The sequence below is a fragment of the Dromiciops gliroides genome, chromosome 1 (genome assembly GCF_019393635.1).
Source record: "Dromiciops gliroides isolate mDroGli1 chromosome 1, mDroGli1.pri, whole genome shotgun sequence".
Taxonomy (NCBI): domain Eukaryota; kingdom Metazoa; phylum Chordata; class Mammalia; order Microbiotheria; family Microbiotheriidae; genus Dromiciops; species Dromiciops gliroides.
The window spans coordinates 480,448,943-480,471,662 of NC_057861.1; the positions used below are offsets into that span (position 1 = coordinate 480,448,943).

The window sequence follows — 22,720 nt, forward strand, 5'->3', positions numbered from 1 at the left end:
CTCGTGGGTACCCATCAGCTATTTCAGGTGGACACGATTCCCGAGAACTCGAGAAAATCCCTGGGTGGTAATTCCTGCAAGCCCCAGGGGAATGTCCCCCCCTTCATTCCCCGCCCCAAAGAGAGAGTCGTCCACGAGGGGCCTCGCGGGCTCGCGTGGGGAGCAGCTGCCTCGCCCCGCTTCCGGGCCGGCTACAGGCGGGGGCTCCGCGGTTGGGCAGCGGCCGCGTCACGGCCTCGCCTCGGGCCGGGGCTGGAGCGCACCGGGAGGTCGAGAGCAGCTTCGCCCGCGTCCCCCCCGGGCTGAGGGGCCGCCCCCCGACCAGGAGGCGACTTTTGACGACTTTGAGCTCGTCCAGTCATGGAAGGAACTGGAGGCATCGACAACCCGGCTTTCGTCCCATCCAGTCCCAGCCTCCCCCGCCATTCGCCGGAGCCTCCTGCCGAGGGGGAGGACGCCAAGGCGCCCTCCCAACCCCTGCTCCCCGGAGGAACAGGAGCCGTCGTCGCCACCGCAGCCTCCACAGTCCCCCAAGCAGCGGTCTCAGACGCAGACACAACCCCCAGAGCTGGAGGAGGGCTTGTGTGGCTGGGGAAACTTCAATCCCGGCTGCCTGCAGCGCTGGAACAACCCCAAGGGCTACCTGTTCCACTACTGCCTCCTGGCTCCTCACCCAAGGTAACCTGGCCCCCGGGGATGGGGAGCCCCGATCACGTGTTTTGGAGGTGGGAGGCCGGAAGGGCTCAGTCTATCGATATCATTTAACGTTGACATACTGTGGTCTAGGCACAGTGAACGCTGGGGGGTACTGCAGACATACATATGTTTATGATTATAGAGAAATTTGATCTCTCTGAATGTAGATCTCTAAGATCTATCTATCTATCTATCTATCTATCTATCTATCTATCTATCTATCTATCTATCCATCGTCTATCTTCTCTACCCCATTTATTATCCCTGTCCTCAAGGAGCTTACAGTCTAACGGGAAAGACAATACACAAAAGGAAGTTGCAAATGGGAGGTGATGTCAGAGAAGTCCTAGAGGTAGTATAGTCAAATGAAAAATGAAAGCTTCTGGCCAGGGCTGCCTCCTTAATTGGGTTCATGACTCCATCCTCCACCTGAGAGACTGAGGGTGCTGACAAAGGGTAGATCAATTGGGCCAGAAAGGACGAAGGCAGATGGAGAGTAGCCCACAAGTGGTCATCATTAATAGAGTTGGGGAAAAAAAAGTGGTGTACATAAACTATGGACATTTATCCTCAGAGACCAAAGTCCCCATTAGGGTTATTGCCTGTTTATCTTAAATTTCATGTCTTTTAATTTTTTTTCTGTTTCTCTAAGCATTTGAATATAGCTTGTCATCAAGTTTTATAGTTCCTCTTGTGTATCTGTGCAGAATGGTGACTCTGTTACTACTATTCATTAGCCTCATGGAATTTACTTTCATTTAGAAAGGCAACAATTCATTTATCCAACTTACCAACAACTATTTATTGCATGTCTACTCTCTCAAAGTTATTGTTAAGATGCAGAATTGTCTTAACTATTGTTTTGTTCCCAAAGAAGCCTGCAATCCAGTGAAGTTGATAAAGAGTAGTTGTAAATCGAGATAGAATATGATAGATTTGCCATAGGAATGTTACAGAAGATTTCAGAGAAAGAAGAAGTTCACTTGTGGCTGGGGTGATCAAGAAAACTTCAGAGGAAATCTCAACCAACCTAGAGAATGGGGAAAGATTTTAGTAGAAGAGATCATGACTGGGGAAGGCTAAGAAATAAGAAAGCACATGTGTTCAAAGAGTGAGTAATCTAGTTAGGGCTAGGTTTAATGTTTGTATAGGGGAGTGATATAAATGTTTAATACGTGCTTGAATTGAGTACTAGAAGATGAGGCTGATTGAAGACTGTAGAGAACCACTTATTAATTCATGTTGGGATGACTGATACTGTTACAAAGAACCTAGGAAGCATTGTTGGGGTCATGAAGACTTGGGCAAGAAACTATAGACCACAGGAGAACAGGTATTTCATCATTGATGACAATTAAAGGTAGAACTTTTAGAAGAAAAAGATTGATTTAAGAAATGAATAGCCTTAGTTCCTCATCTGTAAATGTGAACTAGAGAAGGAAATGGAAAACCACTCCAGTATCTTTGCCAAGAAAACCACAACTGGCATCATAAAGTCAAACATGATTGAATAATCAACTCTGAAAACAAATGACCAAAGAGTCACAGAAGTCATGTAACCACTGTAAACTCTACAAAAACAAAACAAAAATTCCAGAGAGCACATAGAAGTAGGGTTTTAACTGCTGTTTCTGAAAAACAAAACAAACATCACCAGAGTCACAGAAGCTATGGAACTGCTGTACTCTAAAAAAACAAACAGATCACTCAGGTTATCACAACCACAGTTAACTCTAAAAATAAAACAAAACAAAGAAAACCAAAGAGATAACAGTGGTCATAAGCAAAAACCTTTCTTTATTCCCATTGGAGGAGGGAAACTAGATACATGGGCTGGGCATGTAGGATACCTGCTTTAGTGTACGTAAATCTCTCTCTCTCTGCTAAGTATGTATATACACATTCACACAATACATGCCTACATACATGCACATGTACATACTACACATATGTGTCTACACAGTGAGCTGTAGCCCTGACAATGAGGGGTATCAGCAATAATGTGATAAGTTTGATTCATAGATTAGTAGCAGTGTTGTGAAAATTTCTAAGTCTGACAAAGAAAAAGAAAACCAAGGTCTCCAAGCTGTAGAAAATAGGTTTATTGAGAGTGGGATCCTGTTTCACAATAAAGCTGGTCAGTCAAGGGTAGGACCTGAAAGACTCCGAGCTTGGGGCCTCAACAGGGTTTTATACCCCTACAGGGCTTAAATGCTTATATACCATACTAATTTTGGACAAACTTCTCCCAAGTTACAGTCTACCATGAAACATGTACATAGGTTGATCATCCAGGCTTGTTAATCAACTTGCTTGCTATTTAGATTATCTAGCCAACATGCTAGCCACTTGTATTTTCACAATCTGCCAAGTGGAATTGCTAAACACCTAATACTGTGATGGAAAGGATGATAGCTAGAAGCCTACAGATAATGGCTAGAGATGGTTTCTAGCAAGACTTGATGATTATATGGCATTGCTAATCATATGGCATTGGAATTAGCTCTACTGGTATCTGTTTTACCTAATCCATTGTTATTGACTTAGTCTACTAATAAAATAAAATATCTAAATAAGTAAATCACAATTTTAGTTGATATACTGATTATTACCATAGTTAAATCACTTATAACTAAAGGGTGGGGAAGATCTCACTCACAGCAGGATTTCATGACTGGAACATGATACTATAGGTGCTTGTCTGAGCTCAGAGACCACGTAGTGCTGGTATGAAACAATTCTGGGATTTTGCTGTGTCTGAGGTTCATCCAGAGTGTCAGTGCAAAGGATTGTTGTTCTGTCAAGCTCAGGATATGCTTGCTGAGCCTTAGCACTGGAAATCAGGATGTCTCCTAATGGTAAAAAGAGAGTAGTAAAGAGTAAAATGAGAGAGGTGGTTTTTGGCATGGGGATCCTGACAACAGCACACTTGATGAGAGGAATTGTCTCTAAATAAAATTTGGATTTCTGGACCAAGGCTTAAAATTTAGGAATGATGGACAGGAATGTAATGCATTTAATAAGGACTCATAAAGAAATATGATAGCCATATTTAGGTATTTTGACATGAACACGATAGCTGTGTTCAGTTATTTAAAGGGCTCTCATGTAAAAGAGGAATTAAATTTGTTCTATTTAGTCCCAAGACGCAGAACCAGCAACAGTGGGTAGAAGTTACAAAGGGACACATTTATACTTTTTCTCAGGAAAAACTTCACAAATTTACCTATCCTGCCCCAACATCTCTGCTGAGCGCCAATCTCAAATCTTCAATTGCCTTTCAGACATATCATCTCCATGTCTCATAGACATCTTAAACCCAACATCTCCAAAACAGAATTCATTATCTTTTCCCCCTAAACCCTCCTCCCCTCCTACTTCCTGTTCCTGTAGAAAGCAACTCCATGCTCCCAGTCCCTCAGGTTGGCAACATAGGAGTCATCGTGGGCTCCTCACTGTCTCTCACCCCCTATATCCAACCTTGCCATGACCTGTTAATTTCACCTTTGCAACATCTCTCAAGTCAGAGGCAGCTACATGGCACAGTGGATATAGAGTGCCAGGCTTGGAGTCAGGAAGATTCATCTTTCTGGCCTCAGATACTTACTAGCTATGTGACCCTGGGCAAGTCACTTAAAACCAGTTTTGCCTCAGTTTGCTCATTTGTAAAATGAGCCTGGAGGAGGAAATGGCAAACCACTCCATTATCTTTGCCAAGAACATCCCAAATGGGGTCACAAAGAATTGGAGAGAACTAAAAAACGATTAAACAACAGCAGTATTTCTCAAATATATGGGTCATGAAGAGCCAGACACAACTGGAAACCCGACTAAATAATATCTCTCAAATATGCCCCTTTCCCTCCTCTGATACTGACTGCCACTACCCTAAAGGTACTTCATATTCAGAATACTTCAATAGCTTCCTAGTAGATCTGCCTGCCTGAAGTCTCTCCCCACTTCAATCATCCACTCAGCCACTAAAGTGATTTTTCTAAAGCACAGGTCCAACTCTGTCACCCCCTTTATTCAATAAACTTCAATAGCTCCCTATTTTCCCCTGGATCAAATACAAAATCTTCTGCTTGGTTTTCAAAGCCCTTCATAACCCAGTCCCTTCCTACATTTCCAATCTTTTTATACCTTATGTCCTGCCATGTACTCTTGGATCTAGTGACTCTGGCTATTCCACACACAGGATACCTCATCTAGTGGCTGTGGGGCATTTTCTTTGGCTGTCCCCCATGCCATGGATGCTCTCCTTCTTTCCTACCAGTGACATCTGTGGTTTCCTTTAAGTTCCAAATAAAATCTCTTTTCCACAGGAGTTTTTCTCAACTCCCCCCCTCCTTAAATCTAGGTGCCTCCCCTTGCTATTTGTCCTATATATACCCTTCTTTGCATATATTTGTTTGTTGTTTTCCTCCATTAGATTGTGAGCCCTTTGTGTCAGGGACTGTCTTTTGCTTCTTTTTTACACATAATACATTTTAGGTAAACTAGTCCAGTTCCTGTTTTACCTACCTGACATTCCATCTGCTGTCTTCAAAACATACTGGAAATGCACCCTTTCCTTACCATTGATTCCTAGACTCTCAGCTTCCCTACAGGGCCCACTTCCTACATGAAGCATTTCCTGATCCTGGTATTTGTCAGAAAACTGTTTCACTTTTGCTCTTTGTATCCTAGCACCTAATTAAATAACAACAAGCATTTACAAATGCTGGCTAGATGTCTGGTACTGTGCTGGCACTGACACTTGTAACTCTAATGTGCTAGGATTATAAAGAAAGGCAAAAACAGCCACTTCCCTGAAGAAGCTTATGTTTTTATAGGGGAATACAACATATAAGTGTAATACTCTTAAAATAATTCACTCATTTTAAGCATAGGAGGAAATATAATTACCCTGAAGCCCACTTTCCCCCCCTTCTCTTTGGCTTCAGGGAATTTTAGAGAAGTCCTGAGTTCAAGTCATGATTTCACTGAGCCCCCACTGAAGAAAAATTCTAGTGCAAAAGTTTCCCTGTTGGATCACTCCTCAAATCAGTCAATACTGCAATAAATTAATTCAAACTATTCACTGGAAGGTCAAATACTGAAGCTGAAGCTTAAATGCTTTGGCCAAATAATGAGAAGGTGGGACTCATTGGAAAAGACCCTCATGTTGGGATAGATTGAAGGCAAGAGGAAAGGGAGATGGCAGAGGATGGGATGGATAGCTGGTCATGGAAACAATGAACATGAACTTGGACAGACTTTAAAGATGGTAGAGGAGAGAAGGACGTGGTGTGCTATGGGTCATGAAGAATCAGACATGACTGAACAGCAAAAAAGGCAGAATTTAGACATTGCCTAATCTCACATTTATAATTATCTCTAGTTAATCCTGGCTTCCTTATAGTTGAGGCAAAATTCAATTTACTGGGAACATTTGGGTAATGAAACAGCATATTATATAATACAATGTGTATAATACAGGATTTCTAATGGGGGAGAATGATTGTGTTTATAGTGACCAGGAAAGATGCCATTATATACCTCACAGAGTGGGGATGATAAAAGGAGAGATTTGACATGAAATAGTGAAAAATACCATGAAAGAAGTGTTAAATCATTTCAAAAGTTGGGAGAGTACCTGCCAGTCTGTAGATAAGAGCAAACAATAATAAGGATTCTTGAAAGGTATTGCAGGAAATGTAGGTATTGCATGAACTTTGATCATATTAAATAATATCTTGCCAATTCACCTAGCTGTTGCCAGTAAGCCTGCAACAATCAGAAAAACAAGTCTAATACACAGAGTGTGACACACATCTCACCAGCAGTTGATGGAAATGTGTGTTATTCACAGTTAAGCTAGTAGTATTTATATATTACATGAAGCAAAGAAAAATTATATGGCTGTTCATTATAGTACAGCTGCTTATACAAAGGAAGTACAGTATGCTTGTTAAGAAAAAAATATATATCATTCGCTATAGCAGATAGATAGGACTGTCCACTGGGTAGTATAGCTAGTTTTTCCCTAAATCAAAAGGAACTATCTTTCAGGCTAGATAAAATAAGGGAACATTTTACATATTGATTTTTTTTTTCAATTAGTCGTTTTGTGAAAGCTAGGAGAGTGAAGAAAGTGAAAGGAACCAGCTGCTGCTGGTGGTCAAACGGTTCATACATGGGTCATACACAACAAAATGTTGAGTATAGGATAAAATGGAGTCAGTTATGTTCTTCCAAGAATTCACTTTAAACTATAGGATTATGGTTGTCAGTTACAGTTTTTTGAATGTACAGAGAGTCTCATGATCTCTTTTTTGTTTCATTGTAGGTATTGTGGTAAATGGTTTAGTAAATATCAGCATCTCCACTATTGAGAAACGCTATCAGTTGAGCAGTTTTCATGACTGGTCTTGTGTCATCAAGTTATGATATTTCATTTTGTTTATTATCATTATTTGTATCATTTTATGGAGAAAGAGGACATAAGCCAAGATGGCTTGCATTTGCATCCTTTATGATGGGATTGGGATCACTTATATTTTCTTTGCCTCACTTTACTAGTGGAAGATATCAATTGGAATCTGCATTTAAAGGTAAGATATTTCCTAACAACTTGTTGTTTAATGCTTGTAGAAGTTTTGTCATTGAATCATTGACTTAGTCTATGACACTATAGAAAAATGTGACTGGCCATATATTTTATTCGAATTATATATCCTTAAGAATGAATGAATGAAAAGTATTTATTAGTAATTTTGTGTTCCAAGTAATGTGCTTAAAGATATATGAAGATATATAAAGATATATGATTAGGGGGCAGCTAGGTGGTGCAGTGGATAGAGCACCGGCTCAGGAGTCAGGAGTACCTGAGTTCAAATCCAGCCTCAGACACTTGACACTTATTAGCTGTGTGGCCCTAGGCAAGTCACTTAACCCCCATTGCCCCGCCAAAAAAAAAAAAAAGATATATGATTAGATTAAAAGTATGATCAATCACATTTGGCTCTTTTAAAAAGTTCTTTGGTATTATCAGTTCAATCACTTTATTTTCAATTTTATTTTTCAAAATTTACACTTTTATGCATGTTCTGACATTACCAATTTGTTGTTTTATCTAGTTTTTTAACTACATGCACAATTCTTTTGTTAACATAAACTTTCAGAAGTGTTTTCCCTTACAACTTGTGCTGCATCCTACAATGACTGATATGTTGTCTTATTATAATTTTCTTTACTACAATTATTTGTCGTTTCCCAATATTTCACCTTCCCATTATGTAAGATAACATTATTGAACCTCAGAAATTGAGGCATTTCATTGGGAGCTCACTCCTTCTACACCTCAGTCACCTTCAGTATCATCTCTCATTTCTCCTACTTTGTTTCAGTGTCCAGAAAGTGTCTCTCTCCTTACTAAAGCTTACTACTAACTACCTGTACCTATCCCCTCTAGTCTGCTCCATAAGCTTGTCACTTAAGTCATCCTCCCTCCCTCACACTCACTCTGGTCTCTCCTGCTTCTATGCCTGTCTTTTACTTGCCCCTTTTTTCTGTCTCACCCTCTTCTCCCTCTCCCTCTTCGTCCCTCCTTTCCTTCCTTACTACCTACAAACCTACCCAAATCTTCCCATATTAAAAAACTTTAACTACTCTGTCCAATGTTACTAACATTCGAACTGCTGAATCTTGCCATTTTTTAGTCGTCCTCCTTCTTGACCTCTCTGTCAATTTTGAAGCTTGTGGAAATTTATTTTGATTTGGGGACCCTACCTTTAGGCTGAGATTAGAAAGCCTTAGGCCCTCAGGGTCTCTTCTGTGTGGGAGGTACTGGTATCCCTCCCCCTCTGCTTCAGCTGAGCCAAAAAGCCCTGTGGGCTGTACAAGACGCCAGGTCAGACAGCTGGGGGGCCGAAAAAAGCCCCCAGCTCCCTCCGACCTGAGCAGATGTATCTGAGAGATGCTGGGCCTCTGGCGTAGCCTGTGCTGAAGGCACCTGAGTCTCAAGTGCACTGCCCCCTCCAACCAGCTGCAGCCCTGGCTGGCAGATTAGCTTTGGTCTGTGGGGGTGCAGGAAGCCCTGAGATTTGAGTGGGGAAAGGGGTAAAAGAAAGATATATATAGACCTAGGGGTTAGACTCAGAGCGGGGCTAAGAGGACTGGAGGCTGGCTGACAAGATTAGAAAGGTTGGAGATAGAGAGACTGGAGTGTGGCAGATGAGAGATGGAGGCTACAAGGACGCAGGAGAGGCTAAAGGACTAAGAGCAAGGAGGGAAAGGCCTGCGGACAAGATTAGAGGGGTGGGAGGCGGAGCCAAGATGGCGGAGGAGAGGCTGTGACTCTCACAAGCTCCAGATAACCCGTCCATTCACGGCCCAAATAATGCGGTAAAAATCAAAACCCAGAACAGCCTAATGCACATAAGAACAGAGACTATTCTCCACAAAAGAGGGCAATTCTGATCACCTACTGATCAGGCTGAACAGCTCAGTGCGTGTTCCCGACCCAGCCAGGGACAGTGCTTCAGCACATCAGAGTCTTCAGCACCAGCAGCTTCTGAGGCTCCGATTACAGACTGGTGAGGGGGGTTCAGCAGTAAGTGGAGGCAGTATCTACTGGAGAGTTGGGGCAAAGCACCCTGGGTCTGAACCAGTGGGCTGAATTGAGTGGTGGTGGCCCAGTGGGGGAGGCGTAAAAGCATGCCAAGCTTCTGACCATAGAGAATCAGAGTTCAATCAGACTTCTGTTTCCGGGTCAAAGAGAAAGCGGCTGTGATTACTCACAAGACAGGTAGGCTGAGAAGAAGCCCAATCACCCCCTGGGCCACGCTGTAGCACGAACAGTGTGTCCTGGAAGCAGTGCTACACTTTAGGAGTAAAAAAGCCCAAAGAAATAGTAAGCCAGGATGAGTAGGCAGAGAAAGCAGAAGACCATCGAAAACTTCTTTGGGGGAAAGGTAGACCACAATACATCCTCCAGAAGAAAAAGATAATAATAGGGTCAAAGCTCCAACATCCAAAGCTTCAAGAAAAATATGAACTGGTCTCAGGCCATGGAAGCTCTCAAAAGGGACTTTGAAGAGAAAGTAGAGAGATAGAACGAAGATGTAGAGAAAGAGAGAAGGAATGGAAAGAGAAATGAGAGCAATGCAGGAGAGTCATGAGAAAAAAGTCAACAGTTTGAAAAGCCAAATGGAAAAGGAGATTAAAAAACTGTCTGCTGAAAATAATTGCCTAAGAATTAGGATTGAACAAATGGAAGCTAGTGACCTTATGAGAAACCAAGACACAGTAAAGCAAATCCAATTGAATGAAAAAATAGAGGGCAATGTGAAATATCTCCTTGGAAAAACAGCTGACCTAGAAAATAAATCTAGGAGAGATAATTTGAAAATCATTGGACTACCTGAAAACCATGACCAAAACAAGAGCTTAGACACCATCCTCCAAGAGATTGTGAGGGAAAATTGCCCTGATATTCTAGAAGCAGAAGCTAAAATAGAATTGAAAGAATCCACTGATCACCTCCTGAAAGAGATCCCAAAAGGAAAACCTCCAGGAATATTATAGCCAAATTCCAGAACTCCCAGGTCAAGGAGAAAATATTGCAAGCAGCTAGAAAAAAGGAATTTAAATACCTGTGGAGCTCAAAAGGATAAAGCACGCTATAGCAGCTTCTACATTAAAGGACGGAGGGCATGATATTCCAGAGGGCGAAGGAACTGGGACTTCAGCCAAAATCACCTACCCAGCAAAACTAAGCATCATCTTTCAGAGGCAAACATGGAATCTCAAGGAGAGAAGAAGACTTTCAGGCTTTTGTTATGAAAAGACCTGAACTGAATAGAAAATTTGACTTTCAAATACAAGACCCTGGAGAAGCATAAAAAGATAAAACAGGAAAAAGACCTTCATGAGGGATATTAAAGATAAAACTAGTTATATTCCTACATGGAAGATAATACTTCAAACTCATAAGAACTATCTCAGTAAGGATTAACAGCGGACACAGGCTCTGAACTGAATACGAAGGGATGTTAGTTTTTGTTCTTTATGGGGTGTCTTATGTCTGGGGCCAGATTTGGGCTTGGGGCCCTCCTGGGTCCAGGGCTGGTGCATTGTCACTGTGCCACCTAACTAACCCATAATGACATCCTTAAAATAGGGTTGAGGTGTAGGAGAAATAGACTGGGGGAGGGGGAAGGAGAGATGGTCTGGGGAGAGGTTGTTCACATGAAGGAAACAAGAAAAAAGCTTATGGAGGAAAGGGGAAGAGGGGAAGGAATTGGGGGAGTGAGTGAACCTTAATATCATCAGAATTGACTCAAAGAAGGACTAACATACATACTCAAGTGGGTATAGTAATATATTTTTGCCCTGAGGGAGAGGAGGGAGATAAGGGGGGGAGAGGGGAAGGAGGAAAGGGCAGATTGGGAGAGAGTAGTAAAAAGCAAAATACTTTTGAGGAAGGTAAAGATGTTCTGCATAACAGCACAAGTATGACATTGAATTGCTTGATTTCATAGGGAGGGTTGAGAAGAGAGGAGGAAGAAAATTTGGAACCATAGAATTGAGCTCAAAGACCTTAAACTCATCAGAGTTGGCTCATGGAGGAATAACATTCACACCCAGTTGGGAGGAGTAATCTATTTAACCATAGGAAAATATGAGGGGAAGAGGATAAGGAAGGAAGGGTGAAAAAAAATGGCAGTGCAGAGTAGGGGAGGGGACAGTCAGAAGTAAAACACTTTTGAGGAGGAATAGTTAAAAAGAAGATAGAAAACAGAGTAAATATCATGGGAAGGGAATAGGAGGGAAGGGAAATAGTTATGATGATTGAATATAATGGCAAAACCTATGTAAACTACTTTGCTGGGCTAATGTGAAGAAAATTCTTTTTTCAAGTTTAAGGTACTTTATTTAGGTTATGATGAACTGGATACTATCAGAAAAACCTAGAAAGACCTACATGAACTGAAGCAGAGTGAAATGTACTGTATACCAAAATAACAGCATAGTGTAAAATGATCTGCTGGGAAGCATGTGGTTATTTTCAGCAAGGCAATGATCCAATATAACCCCTGAAGGACTTATGAAAATGGCAACCCATCTACAGAGAAAGAAGTAATAGTATCTGAAAATGGATGGAAACACATTTTTTTCTTTCTTTCTTTTTTTTTTTTGGTGAGGCAGTTGGGTTGGGTGGCTTGCCCGGGGTCGCACAGCTGGTGGGTGTTGGGTGTCTGAGGCCGGATTTGGGCTTGGGTGCTCTTGGTTCCAGGGCCGGTGCTCTGTCCCCTGCGCCACCCTAGCTGCCCCTGGAAACACATTTAAAAAAAATCTTTTTTTTTCTCTTTGACAATTCCTCAGTCTGAAGTTTTGGGAGGTTTTTTTTTTTTACTGTTTCTCTCATAACCTAGCTAATGTGGGAATGTTTTCCATGACTACTCATGTATAACTTTATTTTGAAATACTTGAGCTCTAGTGGGTGGGGGGTGGGAATGGAGGAGGAAGAGAAGTTGGAACACAACTTTTTTAAAAAATTGATGTTAAAATCTGTTTTTACATATATTTTGGAAAATAAAATTCTATTCAATCAAAAAAAAAAGATTAGAGGGGCAGCAAAAGAGAAGCTGAAGGGCAGACTGATGCGAGCAGACAGACAGAAGGTCAGTGAGGAGAGAAACACAGGGTTCAGCAGTGGCAGGTTAACGGAGAGGAAAGTTAAAGAGCAGGGGGATTTTACAAAGTGAAAGGGGCTCCAGAGTTAGAATAAAGGACCTGAGTGCCCTAAGGCAAGAGGTGGCTAAGGCCCTTATTGTATTAAAGAAGGTCCAGGCTCAGCAGGTGGGAAAGTGATGCACCGCAATGCAGTTAGGTTGTACATTTTATTTCCCTGTATTCATAATTTTAAATAGTATCTCATAAATAAACTCTGCTTTGATTATTTAGTTAAGAGGCTTCTTAATCTTTAGCTTATCAATTTGGGAGCAGTGTGGTGGAACTTTATAAATGGCCCCACATTAAATTAATAGCAGTCTGATAGCCAAATAGTCAAAAGTCCCAGAGTAAGTGCCCCAATCAGATTATGCCCCCCAAATTAGGCCCTAGTCATTCAAAATATTTTCACAAGCTATTGACTCCTCCTTTGTCCTAGACTGTGTGCTTTCTCTAGAGAATCCTCTAGCTACAATAACTTGTCTATTTTTCCTATAATTTGCCTAACTTTCCTTTTAAGTATTTATATGCTATACAATTCATATATATTAAGTTTTTATATTTTTGTTAATCTCTTTCCTTCAAATATAATGTAATGTTCTTGCTTATCTCTTTAAACCATATCTACCTTTACTGTTTCATCTGAGATCATAATTGCTACCCATTCATTTTTCATTTTACCTGAAACATAATAAATTCTTATCTACCTTTTTCATTTTAACTCTATGTTTCAAATATCTTTCAAGTAAACAGTATATTGTAAGCTTCTGCTTTCTCATCATAAAAGAAAGCATTGAATCAGGAATCTGTAATTGAAATAGCTATTCATACTCTCACATCTCTTCTCTTTTCACTTAGCCCAGACACTCACTGATTTCTGGTTCTTATGCTTTCTCTCTTTTTAATCCCCTTTTATGATTCATCCCCCCCCAATTTGTTTTGAGAACAAAATTGTTCTCAATTTTTCAATGTAAGTTGTTTTTGGTATATTATATTCCAAGAGTTTATCTTTTTTGGAGTAGTTGCTGCATATATTTTTTGTGTGTGTGGCTATGATTCCTTGGTACTCTTTCTTGCTACCTGCAATAGTTTTCTTTGTATGGAAGATCTGTATTTTGGTTACCATTTCTACATATTCCCAGGTTGTGATTTCTTTCAGGTGGTGACTAGTGGGTTCTTTTTATTTCTATCTCACTGTTCCGGTACTATTAGATGTAGGTAGTGGAATTTATGATTCCTCAAAAAATATGATATTGAGATGTTTTGTTCTGGTTCACGGTTTTTAGGGAGTCTGTTGATTCTTAATTTGATCTCTTTTCTTAGTCATTTGTTTCAGACAGTAGATATGTTGCATTTTTTCAGTTTTTTCCCAATTCTTGTTTTTTTCTAATGTTTCTTGTCTCATGGAGTAATTGAGTTCTTTTTGTTCAATTCTGTTTTTCAGGGAGCCCATTACTTACATAAGGTTTTTCTACCATCTATTTGAAGATATTTATTCAATTTCAATTTTATTCACCTGAAGCTTCAGTTTCATTACTTAATCTTTTCATCATTTTAACGTTGTTTTCTTGAATTCCTTGAGAATATGTCATAGGTTTCTCTGAGACTCTGTACTTTGTGGAGTTACTTTCTCTTTTAGGTCTACCTCTTGGGTTTCTTCTTAACTCTATGGGAATTTCTTCATTGTGTTTTCTTCTATTAAGTCATATTTCCAGATTAAAACATTGTTTTGGAACTTTGTTCTAAGGCTGAGCTGTGCTGCCTTTGGAACTCTTGAATTGGTTGAGCAGGACCTGTTGTCCACTCGTTAATTTGAAAGCCTGCTCTCCCCCTATCATTCTAGATGAAGTTGCTAGTACTAGGCCTCCACTTCAGCCTGTCTTATTTCTCAGCCTTCTGGAGGTGCTCGTCTAGCCTTTCTGTCTCCTCTGTTTTTTTATAATCTCTAGTCAGGAGTTGGCTTCTGTTGCCTTCTGCGGTACTAATAGATTGAGCTGATCTCTGATTTTACTCTCAATCTCCCTGACATCATCCATGTGAAATTAGTCATTCCTCCAATAATTCAGTGCTCTGAGGAGTGAGTAGCCATGAATGTCTCCCTGCTCATTGACCTAAGGAAAATTGCTCCCTCATCTACTTTATTAAGATAGGCCCCCAAGGGTGTATAAAAAGAATCTTATATCTAATGCATTTTTAGATAATATCCTTGAGAATTGATTATCCCAGACTTTGCTTGAATACTTGGAATGATAGAGTTTTCAGTCTCAAGAAGGTAACCCATTACAATTTTTGGACGGGTTTAGTATAATTTCTCTCATGTATACCAAAATCTGCTCCCCTTTAATTTTTATATCCTAGTCTAGTTTTGGCTTCTGAAGCAAGAAATTAAAAACCTGTGCGGAAAAAGTATCATGATTCTTAGTAAATGGATAGAGAACTAACTTAACATACCCCAAACAGAACGCATTATCCTCCGAACCTGCCCCTTTTCCTAAGTTTCCTATTTCTGTAAAGGCTACCATCATCCTTCCATTTACCAGGGTTTCACAAGGTTGAAGTCAGCCTTCACCAATTCACCCTTCCTCTCCCCCAACTTCTTCATACCATATCTAATCTACCAAGGCTTGTCAGTTCTCTCTCCTTGTCATCTGATATCTAGCCCCCTTCCTTCTACTCAAATGGCCACTGTGATAGTTCATCACCACACCACCTCTTGCCTGAACTGCTGTAATAATGCCCCTCTTCCTAGTCTTTTCTTTTTTCTAACCCATCCTTCCCCACAGTTGGCAAAAAATATTTCTAAAGCACAGGTCTGACTCTGTTATTACTCTGTCAAGAAGTGTGGTTTTCTATTGCTTCTAGAGCAAAATATAAACCGTTTCTGGTTAACATTTAAAGTTCCTTACACTCTGGTCCCAACATATCTTCTCAATAGATCTCACAATACTTCCTCTTACATACAATTAAGTCCAGACAAAATGACCCTATTCCCTTTAGAAGACAATCTGCCTCCTTTCTCAGGTGTCTTTGTATAAACTATCTTCTAAATCTTGAATGTGCTCTGTCATCCTTCCTTTTGGAATTTCTAGCTCCATTTAATCTCCAGTTTAAATTCTACCTCCCATACAAGAAATCTTTGATTCTCACAAATATTAGCACTCCCTTTCAGATTACATAATATAAATTTTGTAGTTATTTATTTGTGTACAGTACGATACTGTTTCCCTCTAGCATTATGTAAATTTTTTGAATGAAAAGATTATTTTCATTTTTTTTTGTCTTTTTCAGCTCCATTGCCTAGCTATAGTGTCTGGCATATACTAGGTATTTAATAAGTATTCATTGACTTGAATTAAGGAGTGAAAAGAGATTTATTATAATCTAGATCATCATGATGAAAACCTTTCTTCCTTTGCAGAACTTACCTTTTTTAAAGATTTTGTGGCTCAGAGTCCCTAGTACCAAGCTTAAGAATTTACATAGGTCGTTAGTAATAACAATTTAGGGATAGAGTGTCAGGCCTGCAGTAAGAAAGACTAATCTTCCTGAGTTCAGATCTGGCCATTTATAAGCTGTGTGATCCTAGGCACATCACTTACACCCTGTTTGCCTCAGTTTCTTATCTATAAAATGATCTGGATAAGAAAATGGCAAACTACTCTAGCACCTTCCCCCCAAACAATCCAGTTGGGGTTACACCAGGCTTCAGGATACTTTGTAATAGCAGATATCATTTTTTTCAATGGTATTATATTTAGAGTATAAACACTGTACTGCTGCTTTATCAAATCAAATGCAAAATGCCTGAATTATGACGCCAGAAACAATGATTAAGAAATAGTTAAATAAAATTTCATGTTTGGTAAAGAAAATGATGTATGTAGTGCATTTAAATTTTTAAATCTTTAACCAAAAATAATAATCAGTTTTATCTTTTTTTTTTTTAAGATACCTGCCCAGAAACAAGAATCAACAGCACTTGTCAACATTATATAACATCTTCACTTTCAAACTATCTATATGTCTTCATACTTGGACAGATGTTGCTTGGAGTTGGAGGAACACCTCTCTATACTTTGGGAACAGCCTTTATTGATGACAGTGTTCCCACACACTTGTCCTCTCTCTACATAGGTGAATTATCTTAGTAATATAGTTTAGCCATATTGACTTCTTGTTGAAATGTTCTGTATTTGGATATAATAATTTAAATAAATTTAAATTTCATAGTTACCTATCCTAATGTTAGAGACATTCTCCATGAGATGAACAAATTATTTTGAGGTATTGACTTGCTTAGGACTGAAAAATGAATTCTTATGGTCACTTTTAGAGTCTAGCTAAGGAGATCTTGTATTTGATTGTGATAAATCGTGGTAGCTATGATGATATGGATTCAGTTGTATTTTAAATCCTTTTGTCCAATAGCACTGCAGGAGCTACCTAAGGTGTGGCCCCTGAATAGGGAACATTTCCTAAAAGCTGCTAAAATATGTGGTATATAGAGATTGACAAGGTTTCCCCCCAACTTGCTTTCTGTATATCCTTTTTTTTTTTCTTCTAATTTGTGGTAGCTCTAGTTTTGGGGTTTGTTTTTTTTTTTTTTTGCTTTATTTTGTTTTAAATGCCAGGACATTTAAAGGTCTAAGTTGACTCTTGTGTTGCCTTGGATTAGTTGTATAATAGTATCTCTTTGGATTCATTAGCACTTAACTTATATGGTCAGAGGGAGAACAGAGAAGTGACATGAACTCAGACTTTAAAATTGGTTGGCCTCAGTGAGAGCATGCAAGGATAATTGTACTGTGTAAGCTGACATAGTGCTATCTTTCCTAGCCCAAGATTGGTTTCCTTGATATTAAGTCTGCTCCCAATAGATTTAGATATGTGGGATTGTGGAAATTTTATTTTTTTGGCATTTAAACAGTGTAAATTATTTTTTCTTTAAGTTATTTGATACTGTTAGAACGTAGTTCTTATTATTGATGCCGCTAATCACAATATTGTGGATAAGTCAAGTAGAACAATAATTCACACTTCATTTTATACAGGTTTATTATGATGTTTAAAAAGTTCAAGAAACCATCATTTCTGGGTACCTAATCATTTTATTAATACTGCTAGTATCTTATTAATAAAAGGGTCACGTGACACTCAAATGCCACAATCCAGTCATGGTAGTAGACTCACAATTTATCTACCCTTGGGAAGTGGGCGCGTCCCTGAGGGTGGGCAGTCAATTCTGGCTGGTTAACAAGTGATGAGAGAGAATGAATATTACAAGGAGAGGTGGATTTATTCTAATGAGGGGTTTGGGGAATATAACTTTGATCATATAATTTAATTCCAAATCACCCCCAGTTTGGGGGAAATCTAGACAAAGAATCTATATCCCTCCACCCAAGCCTGAGCAGAGAAGACAATGGGGTTTGGATTTTCACCTCAGACTAAATTCCTTATAAAATTGGGTAGACTAACAATACCTAGATTGAAGAGAATGTTAATCCTATCTGCTATCATCAGTCCTGTCCTTCAGATACTGAGCTTTAAAACCAGGTCTTTAGAAAAACAGGGAACTCTGGATCTCCCCAAATCATTGGCTATTAATAATAATTTATTTCATTATAATGTAAAGTGTTATGAAGTACGTAATTATTACAACATTCCATATTCCTAATTATGTTAGCTTTAACAAATATTAAAATTAGGTGAAACTATGATGACAAAAATCAAGCTTTGCCACAGGGAAGAGTTAGGAAGTGCATTTACCTCCTTTATTTACAGTAGTATTGGTGTAGAATAATTGCATGTAGTGTCAGAATTCATTTCATATTCATTTAATGTGTTGATTTCTGCTAAACTGATTTTTTCTTATTTTAATTTTTTATAAGAAATAATTGCTGAGAATGGGTAAAGGAAAGAATATATTTGGAAATGAAGATTATATGAAAATAAAAGCTACTAATGTGTTTTTTAAAAACATGAAATCAATTTAATAAATTCTTCATAAACAACTATAAGTAGATGATCTAGTTTAGATTCCTTTTTTTTTTTTTTTTTAGTGAGGCAATTGGGGTTAAGTGGACTTGCCCAGGGTTACACAGCTAGCAGTGTTAAGTGTCTGAGGCCGGATTTGAACTCAGGTCCTCCTGACTCCAGGGCCGGTGCTCTATCCACTGAGCCACCTAGCTGCCCCTTAGATTCCCCATTTTTGCTTTAAATTTAAAGAAAAAATGACATTATATTTCAGAAAGTAGCACATTATTATAGTTCTTCATATGAAGATGTTAAAAATAATTACATTTTAAATGAAATCTTAATAATGAATTTTCTATATTAAATCATTCTAATTTCTTATGGATTCGATAGTAAGTTCTTTAAATTCCTATGAAGTGGTTAATCAAAAAACAATACTGGGGGCAGCTAGGTGGCGCAGTGGATAGAGCACTGGCCCTGGAGTCAGGAAGACCTGAGTTCAAATCTGGCCTCAGACCCTTGATGCTTCTATGTGACCCAGGTGTAAGTCAACTTAACCCCAATGTATATATCTACACAACACCAATGTATACACACACACACACACACACACACACACACACACATTATATATATATATATCTATATATATATATATATATAATATATATATATCTATATAAACAATACCACAAGTCATGAGACATGGGTTTGCAACTGAATTTATTACAAGAGAAAGGCACATGCATATGGGAATTCCCTATGCTAAGGAGCCCAGTAGTGAAGGAAAAGCCTTGGTATTTAAGAAATAGGGAAAAAAGGGAAGTCATGGGAAGGGTTAAATGTACTAATCTCCTCCTGAAAGGAAGAAAAATAAATAAGATGGCAAAAGCAACATTCTTTCCCCTTGGGAACTCTAAACTATGAAGATACGATGGTCTGCTTATCTATAAGGGTCCTAGCTGCACAAGCAATTTTCCAGTCTGGATGCAGACTGACTGGGACCTGGTCTTGACTCCCAAGGACTCCCAAGGAGTCCAGCTTGGGATGCAAACAACAAAATTATGTCAATGCTGGGGAGGGGGGGAGGAATTCATCCTTGACACATTCATTTCAGGGCCTCGTGTGTGCTCTGGGCTCCAGTGTTTCTGGAAATTATGGCAACTCAAAAGCCAAGTTCAGGGACCCCTTCACAGAAGTTAAGTATTTTTGACCATATAATAAACTACGTGTAAGAAAACATCATTTATATTATTTTCTTTTCTTAACCTCAGGAATATTTATAATCCCCATGTTCATTTGTATCATTGCTTCTAAAAGTAACCGTAGGAGATAGTAGATCATTACTGACAGTATGTATTGTTCAAAATGCATTTTCTAGGAATTGGCTATGCTATGTCTGTCCTTGGCCCTGCTATTGGCTATGTATTAGGAGGACAACTTCTAACCATCTATATGATTCCAATATAGAAGAAGAGTAAGTCATTTTCTTCCTTATTTTCTTTCATTTTAAATTGTTTAAAATGATGCTTAGAGATGCTGTGCTTGATTATATTTCATAAAATGAGTGTTTTTCTCCCTTTAACATTTTTAATTCTTCAGAAAGAATATTTGTACAATGAAGTTGTATTTTCCTATTGTATTTAATTTACCATGTAATTGTATGTAATGAAGGCTGCAAAGCATTTTTAACAAACTACCAAAATATGAATTTAATGTTGTCACTAGTTTTATCAGTGTTATGCTATGTATGCTTGTACAGTGTCTTTTATAGTGAGGGTAAGTGTCCTAGTAATTTGAAGATAACAAAATTCATTTTTTATGAAAAAGTATCATCCAATAGAACATAGCGGTTCCATATACTTAGCTTTACTATCTCTAATTTCCAACCCAGAAGCCAATGAAGTCATTAAGCTATAGTACCTTGAGTACATGTCCATGGTGATTGATATGCTCATTCTGTCATCACTTATTACCAAGTAAAGGTAGACTTTCAGATTGATTTGCCATAGACAAAATATATAACAGCTAAGACTTCATTAGTAGTGTTGGAAGTGAAAAGAAAGAGAAAAATATCCCTGATGACAACTGTATCAAGTAATGGCAGGTAGGATCTATAATAGAAATTACTTTCTAACAGACATAGACAAGATAACCCCTGCCCTAAGCCATTGAATGATGCCTTTATCCCTGGGTACATTAAGCTCACATTAGAGGACATTGGAAGGTTAGATTATCCATAGCTTCAGAGGCTGTAAGGGATACCATAGTCTTGTCAGCCAATCACGACACAAGTAGTAGATCCATTGCTAGGACGTTAGAAAATCTAATAGCAAAAATATGTTCAGCAACTGTCACCCTGACCTGCCTTTCTATGTCCATTTTGCTGGTAGCCATTCCTCTGCAGCTCCTTCTATTATTTATCCTTTAATACCCATTCTGTGTAAGCAATTTTGCCTACATTTTAAAACTATTCTATAAATACTTCCTTTATCTCCCGGTTCTGACAATAAGCTTTGTTGGGGACCAATTTTAATTGGGGAGTGCTAGCTAAGCGGCTCGCCGCAATATTGGGGCAAGGAAGGAGACCAGCCACCTCCCTCAAAACAGAACAAGATTTAATTTAACAAGAACGAAACTTTAAAAAAAAACACAAACCGGATCAGTAGGATCAAGGAAAGGAAATAAAATGGGGAGGAAGGGAAATATATATGCCTGAAACAACATCCCACCGCCCATGAATCAGCTGGAAAATACGCAGCAGAATGCCTGTCGCTTTCCAACTTCCACCTACATGCCCAATTCTCCTCCCCCAACTCTAGAAACACCCCACATAGGCCAGCCAATGGGATGGCTGCTCTGACAGTCACATGACTGCCCTCACTAGGCTTCAATCATTATAATTTTGCCAGGCCCATGTACGCTTCGGCGGCGAATGGTGATGACGTGAGGTGCCAGAGCCCTGGCAACGGCTACAACCCAGTGGGTGAAGGCACCGTGCAGTTTTGCGGAGCCCCCGGCCAGTGCAGAAGCATAAAAACCTCAAATAACAATTAATTCTTTACACACTTGCTTGTCCCCCTTTGGATATTCTCTTTCCCTCTTTAATGAAAGATGTTGCTGCTTCTGCTCAAGGTGGAATACTAATTGTTTTCCATTGCCTTTTCCTCATCAGGCTTCCTATTTACCACCATCATTTAATCGCCACCTCATCTTTAAAATTTACATTTTCCTTTACTGTTTAAATGTGGGCACTCCACCCCGCCTCCCCCAAGGCTCTGTCCTTGGTCTTCTTTTCTCTTAATGTTCTTTGCATTGATTTCTTTTACTACTATGACGAATTCTAGATATCTGAGGCTCTCTTGGTCTATCTCCCACAGCTTTTTTTCCCCTGATGCCATTAGGGCCATCAGCACTCTCTAGCCAAATGAGACCAGGGATCACAGATCTCTGTAGAGAGCATGACAATCCTGAGAATCCTGAAATTGCCTTAGAAATATCAATTGGCAAAGTATCCAAGAATGGTTGGAATGGATAGACTGGGAGGCCAATTAGGAGACTGTTTCAATGGTATAGGTGAGATGTGATTAGGGCCTGAAACTAGGGTGATGTGAGTAGAGATAAGGGAACATATGTAACAGCTGTTGTGAAGGTAGAATTGGCAAGCTTTGGCAGCTAATTGGATATGAAAAAGAATAAGAATGACTCTGAGGTTGCAAACCAAGGTGGTAGGAAGGATGGTAGTTCCTCTGACAAAAATAGTTAAGTTTGGAAGAGGGGTAAGTTTTGGGTCAGAGGTGGACATGATAAATTCTGTTTTGGGACTTTTTGAGTTTATGGTACCTATGAGACATCTGTTTGAAGATGTAATGGTAATGAAGTAATGAGCCTGGGAGTCAGGAAAGAATTTGACCCACAAAACTTTTGAAATCACAAAGAATGTAGAGAGAGAGAAAAAAAAAAGTTCCAGAATGTTGCCCTAGATGCAGCCATATCATTGGTAATTGGCAAAGAGCTTCTTTTTTTTCCATCAGATAAATTACTTAATTGAGCTTCCTGTCCACTCCCAATTTTCCTAGAATATAGGTTATCTTAAGGAAGTTGACACAAAGTCCATGGCTAAGCTTTAAAGCCCAGTTCCACACTGTTTGTGAATGCCAGATATGTTTGAAAGGGAACAGAGATATACAAAGATAGCTTGAGGAGTGGTAGAGGCAATTGGAAGGGGTTTTTTTTTTTGGGGGGGGTAGTTAGGATGGTGGGACTTTGGCATGTTTGTAGGTGACAGGGCGGGAGCTGGGAGGAAGGAAGGACAATTTCTGCTGCTTCT

General features: G+C 39.3%; 1 protein-coding gene across 1 annotated transcript in view; it reads left to right on the forward strand.

Annotated features, from left to right (window-relative positions):
* The first annotated feature begins 360 nt into the window (after positions 1 to 360).
* Positions 361 to 22,720, forward strand: part of LOC122734474 (solute carrier organic anion transporter family member 4C1-like) — a 120,970-nt gene continuing 98,610 nt past the window's right edge. Inside the window, 7 exon segments of the mRNA XM_043975318.1 lie at positions 361 to 474; positions 476 to 668; positions 7,019 to 7,095; positions 7,097 to 7,292; positions 16,363 to 16,548; positions 19,772 to 19,843; positions 19,846 to 19,867. Coding sequence (XP_043831253.1) covers positions 361 to 474; positions 476 to 668; positions 7,019 to 7,095; positions 7,097 to 7,292; positions 16,363 to 16,548; positions 19,772 to 19,843; positions 19,846 to 19,867 — 860 coding nt within the window.